This window comes from Staurois parvus, unplaced genomic scaffold (genome assembly GCF_062004578.1).
Source record: "Staurois parvus isolate SC_StPar_1 unplaced genomic scaffold, SC_StPar_1.0 ptg002100l, whole genome shotgun sequence".
Classification (NCBI taxonomy): domain Eukaryota; kingdom Metazoa; phylum Chordata; class Amphibia; order Anura; family Ranidae; genus Staurois; species Staurois parvus.
This window is the reverse complement of record NW_028319896.1, coordinates 102,057-111,720: the sequence shown is the minus strand read 5'-3', so window position 1 is coordinate 111,720 and position 9,664 is coordinate 102,057. Positions and strand designations below refer to the sequence as shown.

General features: G+C 47.8%; 1 protein-coding gene across 1 annotated transcript; it reads right to left on the bottom strand.

Annotated features, from left to right (window-relative positions):
- Positions 1-3,110: 3,110 nt before the first annotated feature.
- Positions 3,111-8,364, bottom strand: LOC149432815 (uncharacterized). Its single transcript, XM_089664918.1, has 2 exons — positions 6,943-8,364; positions 3,111-3,345 (listed from the first exon to the last, which is right to left on the bottom strand). The coding sequence occupies exons 1-2, from the start codon at positions 7,312-7,314 to the stop codon at positions 3,208-3,210; spliced, it is 510 nt and encodes a 169-aa protein (XP_089521044.1). The 5' UTR covers positions 7,315-8,364; the 3' UTR covers positions 3,111-3,207.
- Positions 8,365-9,664: the final 1,300 nt, after the last annotated feature.

The following is a 9,664-nucleotide window of genomic DNA, read 5'->3' as shown; positions in this document are numbered from 1 at the left end:
TCTCACAATGTGCATTAGAATCTGCAGCCAGTCATATAGAGCTCCGCCTTATTTCCTGGCTGGAGAACATCCAGCATCGTTTAGCCCTTTCCTCCCCAGCCTGGCTGTCCCTGGCCCCACCCCTTTCATTCATTGGATTTCAGTCCTTTCCATCATAGAGGATCAGCATCACATGCATAAAAATGCAGCATCCATCAAGACATTGTGATATTTTGCATGAATCCTCCCAAAAAAAAGCCAGCCCAATACTGGGCAGGGTGCTGCAATGTGTTCAGGATGTACACCCCCCTGCCGGCCCCTCCCACCGGCCCCCTGCTGGCCCCTCCCACCAGCCATGATCTGCCATCATTGCATAGAGAAGCACAGACACCCAGTCATGAGTTCATTGAGTCAATGAAAACAGAAAATTGTATATGAAAAAGTCATTTGCATGTCGATGGCGGGAGGGGGCAGAGGAAAGGAAATACAGGAAACTTTCACCTTCAATATTTATCTGTAAGATCAAGATTGTATGTGAATGCTGAAAGAAAAAATAAATAAATACAATGTAAACACGTATACATCAAAGAAAAGAAAAGGGACTTAAAACTGCCCTAACTTCCGTGTAACACGTCTTCCTGAACACAATTGGTTTCCAGTGACACCCATACAATGCCCGCAGCATGGACGAGAATCTGTCTTTTCTCCTCTGCCGCCTGCTGGTCATCATTGGTATTACAGCAGATTTTATTCCCCTTTAAGGAAGCCTCCGCTGGGGAACTACGGATCATCGCTGAACGCGTTCTGTCCAAAAGGACGCTTTATGCGTCTGATGCAGGGGCGGACTGACAACTCATGGGGCCCCCGGGCAATAGGGGATCATGGGGCCCCTGTGTCCTTGCCCAAACTCCAAAAAGCCTATGAAAAAGGTACCAGGGGCATCTCATGGGGCCCCCTACTGACCCCGGGCCCTCGGGCAGTGCCTGAGTTTCCAAATGGTCCGTCCGCCCCTGTTCTGATGCCTTCTCCAATGCTTTATGCAGTTTGTTTTGCGTTTCTCTACATGCGTTTTTACCACATTTTGTTCAGCTTTTTTTTTTGTTAAACTGCCCTTTTTTTTTTCTTTTAGTTGCTGGGCAGAATAACAATTCAAATCGCAAAAACGCGGCAAAAACGCACCACCGTGCATTTCAGCAGCTTCTTAATTGAACTCTATTGTAGAAAAAACGCTGCTTTTTGCTTTAAAAAAAAGTCCCTGAGGCTCCGTTCACACCTCCGCAGTTTGCTTTTTGTACTTTTCGCAGTTTGTTTTGCATTTTTCTACATGTTTTTATTTGCTGTTTTAACTCAGTTTTTATTTTTTTTTCAAGTGTAATTTTTTTTTTCGTTTCTGGGCAGAATAAAAATTCAAATCGCAAAAATGCAGCAAAAACGCACCACCATGCATTTCAGCAGCTACTCCACTGAACTCTATTGTAGCAATAATGCTGCTTTTTGATTTTTAAAAAGCCCCAGAGTCTCCCCACATTACATCAGGATCCCAGAGTCCCCCCACATTACATCAGGGTCCCCAGAGTCTCCCCACATTACATCAGGGTCCCCAGAGTCTCCCCACATTACATCAGGATCCCAGAGTCCCCCCACATTACATCAGGGTCCCCAGAGTCTCCCCACATTACATCAGGATCCCAGAGTCCCCTCACATTACATCAGGGTCCCCAAAGTCCCCCCACATTACATCAGGGTCCCCAGAGTCCCCTCACATTACATCAGTGTCCCCGAGTCCCGACACATTACATCAGGATCCCAGAGTCCCCCCACATTACATCAGGGTCCCCAGAGTCCCCCCACATTACATCAGAGTCCCCAGAGTCCCCCTCAAATTACATCAGGGTCCCCAGAGTCCCCCTACATTACATCAGGATCCCAGAGTCCCCTCACATTACATCAGGGTCCCCAGAGTCCCCTCACATTACATCAGGGTCCACACAGTCCCCTCACATTACATCAGTGTCCCCAGAGTCCCCCCACATTACATCGGGGTCCCCAGAGTCCCCTCACATTACATCGGGTTCCCCAGAGTCCCCCCACATTACATCGGGGTCCACAGAGTCCCCTCACATTACATCGGGGTCCCCAGAGTCCCCCCACATTACATCGGGGTCCCCAGAGTCCCCTCACATTACATCAGGGTCCCCAGAGTCCTCCCACATTACATCAGGGTCCCAAGAGTCCCCTCACATTACATCAGGGTCCCAAGAGTCCCCTCACATTACATCAGTGTCCCCAGAGTCCCCTCACATTACATCAGGGTCCCCAGAGTCCCCCCACATTACATCAGTGTCCCCAGAGGCCCCCCACATTACATTGGGGCCTCCAATGACCCCGTAAACACTCCATCATACTTAGACCATGTACCGCATACAACCATAATCCCCCATAATCCTCCACTCACAAAACCATAACTCTACCAATCATATCCTACCTTCTATCCAACCCAGCAATACCTCAAATGTCCCCCCCCCCCCCTATACTACACCTCCCATAATAACCACATCATCCCGAACCTGACCAAACCACCCATACATGTAGGTTTACATACAGACACATGTACATACACACAAACAGAGACACCTGTACACACACACATACAAATACACACACACAGCCCTACAAAAAGTTGTAGTATTTCGCTGTTCACTCACAGAGCCGGGTACTGCACTCTAGGGGGAGGCAGAGAGCACAGCACACACTCCTTGCTTTGCTTTCAATGCGCTCAGCTATTGAGCAGTCTGACGGTTCCCAGTGCGAGTGATGGAGCCAGCCCTGAGCTCCGAGCCTGCTCAGCAAGGCGGCCCTGGGGGACACACTCGCCCCCACCATAATTTCCACTTGCCAATGCGAGCAGGCAAGTGTAAATTTCAAGGCCTATATATATATATCATTTTTTATGTATTTATTTTTTAGATTTATTATTAGTATTATTATTATTTTTTTTTTTTTTTCTTTTAAACAATATAGGTAAAGGTAAGAACCTCTCTCGGGTTTTTATTGCTGTCTGCATCCTTTTATTATTTGACTGGTTATTTATAATAAAAATAATAAAATAATAAAAACATCAATAACAATCGTTTTTTTTTGTTTGTTTCTTTAATTTGTTCGTGTTTTTTTTAAATTCGATTTGTTTAATTACTAACTTACAAAAAATTGTGAAGCCTAACGGAACGCCTACATAAGAAACGTTAGCAAAATCCAGAGAGCGTGAAGAGCGCATCCACAGCCGATCGCCACCATGTTCAGCTTGAAGGCGGCGAGGGAACTGCTGGCTTCTTCTGCAGTGTCGCCATTACTCCGCGCCTCTACTGTCTGCAACAGAAATATGGGAAGGTCACCCGGCGAAGGCAAATGTCGCAAAATCTTTTTTTTGTGAACTAACACTTAGGGGGGTCTATTTATAAAAACAAAAAACCTTCGTTGGACGAATGTCACAAGCGTGCGCCCAGCCTGCACGAGTTTCCTTTTTATTTTCTGTAACGTGATTATTTCCTGTGATCGTCAGCGCCATCTAGTGTATGGGCTATAGAAATACCTTCCAAGCTGGAAATGTAATGGATATCACCCCGCCGGCAAAGGAAAGGGAGCAGGTGTCCCGAAGCGATTCCAGTGTGAGTGAGAAGATGGACGCCGCTCAACCGACTCCAGGAGTCAGATATGTAGATGGCAGGGCCTCAGCCACCGCTCTAGCCACACCCACTGATGTATTTTGCCCCACCCACAAGGGGCTTGGTCACAGAGGTGAAATTCATCAGAGGGTGTGGCTAGAGCAGCCATCTGCATGTCTGACTCCTGGGGTCCTTTGAGCAGCTTCCATCTTCTCACTCTGTCAGCTCCATCTAGTGGCCATAATGCAGTATTTTCTGACTAACAGGCATGTATTCTGCATTTTGGCCACTAGATGGTGCCGACAATCATAGAAAATAGTTGTATTAGACCAGTGGTCTCTTTTGCTTGCTTTCAAGCACTTTTTCTCTCACTGATGCAGCACACTATTCCTGCCACTGACACCAAGAAAGGGGCATAATTACTGTTACTGACATCAACAAGGGGGCACTATTCCTTCCACTGACACCAATGATGGGGCACTATTCCTTCCACTGACACCAATGATGGGGCACTATTCCTCCCACTGATATCAATGATGGGGCACTATTCCTCCCACTGATATCAATGATGGGGCACTATTCCTCCCACTGATATCAATGATGGGGCACTATTCCTTCCACTGACACCAATGATGGGGCACTATTCCCCCCACTGATATCAATGATGGGGCACTATTTCTCCCACTGACACCTATGATGGGGCACTATTCCTCCCACTGATACCAATGATGGGGCACTATTCCCCCCACTGATACCAATGATGGGGCACTATTCTTCCCACTGACACCAATGATGGGGCACTATTCCTCCCACTGACACCAATGATGGGGCACTATTCCTCCCACTGACACCAATGATGGGGCACTATTCCTCCCACTGTCACCAATGATGGGGCACTATTCCTCCCACTGACACCAATGATGGGGCACTATTCCTTCCACTGACACCAATGATGGGGCACTATTCCTCCCACTGACACCAATGATGGGGCACTATTCCTCCCACTGATACCAATGATGGGGCACTATTCCTCCCACTGATACCAATGATGGGGTACTATTCCTTCCACTGACACCAATGATGGGGCACTATTCCTCCCACTGATATCAATGATGGGGCACTATTTCTCCCACTGACACCTATGATGGGGCACTATTCCTCCCACTGATACCAATGATGGGGCACTATTCCCCCCACTGATACCAATGATGGGGCACTATTCTTCCCACTGACACCAATGATGGGGCACTATTCCTCCCACTGACACCAATGATGGGGCACTATTCCTCCCACTGACACCAATGATGGGGCACTATTCCTCCCACTGTCACCAATGATGGGGCACTATTCCTCCCACTGACACCAATGATGGGGCACTATTCCTTCCACTGACACCAATGATGGGGCACTATTCCTCCCACTGACACCAATGATGGGGCACTATTCCTCCCACTGATACCAATGATGGGGCACTATTCCTCCCACTGATACCAATGATGGGGTACTATTCCTTCCACTGACACCAATGATGGGGCAATATTCCTCCCACTGACACCAATGATGGGGCACTATTCCTCCCACTGATATCAATGATGGGGCACTATTCCTCCCACTGATATCAATGATGGGGCACTATTCCTCCCACTGATATCAATGATGGGGCACTATTCCTTCCACTGACACCAATGATGGGGCACTATTCCCCCCACTGATATCAATGATGGGGCACTATTTCTCCCACTGACACCTATGATGGGGCACTATTCCTCCCACTGATACCAATGATGGGGCACTATTCCCCCCACTGATACCAATGATGGGGCACTATTCCTCCCACTGACACCAATGATGGGGCACTATTCCTCCCACTGACACCAATGATGGGGCACTATTCCTCCCACTGTCACCAATGATGGGGCACTATTCCTCCCACTGACACCAATGATGGGGCACTATTCCTTCCACTGACACCAATGATGGGGCACTATTCCTTCCACTGACACCAATGATGGGGCACTATTTATCCCACTGACACCAATGATGGGGCACTATTCCTCCTACTGATACCAATGATGAGGCACTATTCCTCCCATTGACACCAACGATGGGGCACTATTCCTCCCACTGACACCAATGATGGGGCACTATTTCTCCCATTGACACCAACGATGGGGCACTATTCCTCCCACTGACACCAATGATGGGGCACTATTTCTCCCATTGACACCAACGATGGGGCACTATTCCTTCCACTGACACCAATGATGGGGCACTATTCCTCCCACTGACACCAATGATGGGGCACTATTTCTCCGATTGACACCAATGATGGGGCACTATTCCTTCCACTGACACCAATGATGGGGCACTATTCCTCCCACTGACACCAATGATGCAGCACTATTTCTCCCATTGACACCAACGATGGGGCATTATTTCTCCCATTGACACCAATGATAAGACACTATTTCTCCCACTGACACCAATGATGGGGCACTATTCCTCCCACTGACACCAATGATGGGGTACTATTTCTCCCATTGACACCAACAATGGGGCACTATTTCTCCCATTGACACCAACGATGGGGCATTATTTCTCCCATTGACACCAACAATGCGGCATTATTTCTCCCATTGACACCAATGATGGGGCACTATTTCTCCCACTGACACCAATGATAAGGCACTATTTCTTCCACTGACACCAATGATGGGGCACTATTTGTCCCACTGACACCAATGATGTTACACTATTCCTCCCACTGACACCAATGATGGGGCATTATTTCTCCCACTGACACCAATGATGGGGCACTATTTGTCCCACTGATACCAATGATGGGGCACTATTCCTCCCACTGACACAATGATGGGGCACTATTTCTCCCATTGACACCAATGATGGGGCACTATTCCTCCCACTGACACCAATGATGGGGCACTATTTCTCCCACTGACACCAATGGTGAGACACTATTTCTCCCACTGACACCAATGGTGAGGCACTATTTCGCCCATTGACACCAATGATGGGGCACTATTCCTCTCCCTAATGCCACAGTCTGCCCCCCCCCCCCCCCTCAAAGTCTGAAGGACAGAAAGCTGGCCCTTTTATTACCCCTGAATTCGACAAAACCAGGAAAATGAGTGCAGGCTGACTAAATACTTGTGATATTTGTTCAATGAATGTTTTAAAGTTGACCACTCAGGGAAACCCAACTCTAAACAGCACACCAGCACCTCCCCAATTAATTTCCTTCTCATTTCTTCCCCCAGAGAGCCCCCAGCGTTCGAGTTACCTTGCAGGAGTAGACCAGAGCAGCAATTCCGACTGGCATGAAGCAGAACAACATGGTCATGATAGACAGCGCCATATAGTCCTTATAGGCCCGCGGCACCACGATGACGTTGGAAGGGGATGGCACCACTTGGACTGAAGATATCTCCGTACTGATGACGTAGTTCTCCGTCGCAAATATGGTGTTCCCACTAGTTGGTTGGAAGTAAGAAGGCGAAGGATGACCAGCCATGACATACTGAGAAGATGCAACACTATGATTATATAACTGCAAACTCATGTCATACGGCGGAGGTGCGTTCATCTTGTTCCCACCAAGATGACAAGAACGAAGCGATAAAGGGTTCATAATTACCCAGTTTTCCTGTGTCATGGTTGGGTTGGATGACCTAGTCCCACCGATGAACCTAATGCCGTATTTCTAGCTGGGTCCTTTTTCCAAGTTGAGTTTACTTGACCCTCAGCGAAGCTACTGGAGAACCTTCAGCAAAGACGTTTTTTGGAAGCCTGTGTTGTGGTTGGGTTGGATGACCTAGCCCCACCGATGAACCTAATGCCGTATTTCTAGCTGGGTCCTTTTTCCAAGTTGAGTTTACTTGACCCTCAGCGAAGCTACTGGAGAACCTTCAGCAAAGACGTTTTTTGGAAGCCTGTGTTGTGGTTGGGTTGGATGACCTAGCCCCACCGATGAACCTAATGTCGTAATTCTAGCTGGGTCCTTTTTCCAAATTGAGTTTACTTGACCCTCAGCGAAGCTACTGGAGAACCTTCAACAAAGATGTTTTTTGGAAGCCTGTGTTGTGGTTGGGTTGGATGACCTAGCCCCACCGATGAACCTAATGCCGTAATTCTAGCTGGGTCCTTTTTCCAAATTGAGTTTACTTGACCCTCAGCAAAGCTATTGGAGAACCTTCAGCAAAGACGTTTTTTGGAAGCCTGTGTCGTGGTTGGGTTGGATGACCTAGCACCACCAATGAACCTAATGTTGTAATTCTAGCTGGGTCTTTTTTCCAAGTTGAATTTACTTGACCCTCAGCGAAGCTACTGGAGAAACTTCAGCTAAGACGTTTTTAGGAAGCCTGTGTCATGGTTGGGTTGGATGACCAAGCCCCCACCGATGAAACCTAATGCCGTAATTCCAGCTGGGTCCTTTGAGTTGAGTTTCCTTGGCCCTCAAGGAAGCGACCTTCAACGAAGACGTTTTTTGGAAGTCACATTGGTTAGTCCCATGGAAGTCATGGGCTTTGTGTCCAAGCAGAACATATCATATGAATGTTGGCTGGCAGAGTTCACAATATCACGTTCTCCATAAAGAGGTCCTTATGGTGTCTTCAAGGTCCTTCTGCTGTCCAGATGACAGTGCTTCTTCTACTCCTGTTGGTCAGCTTGCCATGGAAGCTTCTCAAGATGTTCCTCCTGCAGCAGGTTGAGAAGCCTGACTTGTATACGGAATACGTGATGCTGGAGGTATTACAACCTTGGAAAGGGGACGGACATGTTTATTGGAGAGAGAAGACCTTTGACCGTGTTTTTTTTAATTCAGGTGCTTTTATAACCACTTATAAAATCTGAGGAGAAGTCCTTGATGTAGGTTTAGCAGGTGCGTCTCATAACATTTTATGTACGTGTAAACCAGCAGAAAACTTTCAGAAATACACGACACAAGGAAGTGACCTTGTATGCGCACACTTTGGGAAAGTCTTTATGTTTTTTAGTGTGTTGTTGGTGTCAGAGGTGTCGACTTTATCCTTGGGGTGACAAGAGTGAAAGTGAAAATGCAGCTTGAGGAGGCAAACAAAATCGGTCCTTCCAGAAATTAGAATTAATAGCACAAAAGAGAAATGGTTGAACAAATAATAATTTATTTCTGTAGCACCCCCCCACCCCCCCTAGTGTAATATAGGCTGCTAGGTACATTTAATTTGGCGGCTCCCCTGTAATCAGTGGAGCGGGGGTTGATTATTTAGGGCTGATCAGTGTATCACAGGCTGCTGCTCTGTTACTTTCCCCCCTATATTCTAGAGGGTTCTACAGAGAACAGAGCAGATAGCCTGAACATTTCGGGAACTCCAGCCAATCCTTGAAAATATGTGCCCAGAAGGTGGTGGGACAGCCCATAAAGAGTCTGAGGCCTGAGCAGCAAGTGCTGTGTTCCTGGGTCCAGCCCTGGTGGAGGAGACTCCTATGCAGGGGTCTTTGCCCTTGGTGCAGGATCCTAGAGGAAGTCCTGAGGAAGACACCAAGATCCTAGCTAGGCTTAGCTGGGGGGTCTATTTGCCAATTCACGCCCGGGGATCAGGTTGGGTCTGGAGTTGCTTACAGGTGAGAGCCAGGGGGAAGTTGGTGGGAAAGAGTCCAGCTGTCCTATGGTGGTGAGAGTCCACATCTCCCTCACTTGGAAGAGGCAGGAGGCAACTGATGGTTCTGTGAGTAGATGACCTCCAAGTTTGAGGAGTTACTGGCTGTGTGCAGCTCTTTAACTCTGGAAGAAGCACAGGTCACCATCAGGGTAGAGATCCGGCGGGACATTCAGCGGCAGTTGTGCACTGCAGAGGAGTCCTCAAGTTATCCTGGTTCTCCAGTTTTTGGGGCATCCCACGCTCCTTCTCCTAATTCCCAATAAAAACCCTAAAGAGAACTCCAAGAATTTTTTGAGCCAGTAGAAGAATGAAGAAAATGCTGTGTGCCTGACTGAGCGTGCTCTAAGTGGGAAAATAGGACGG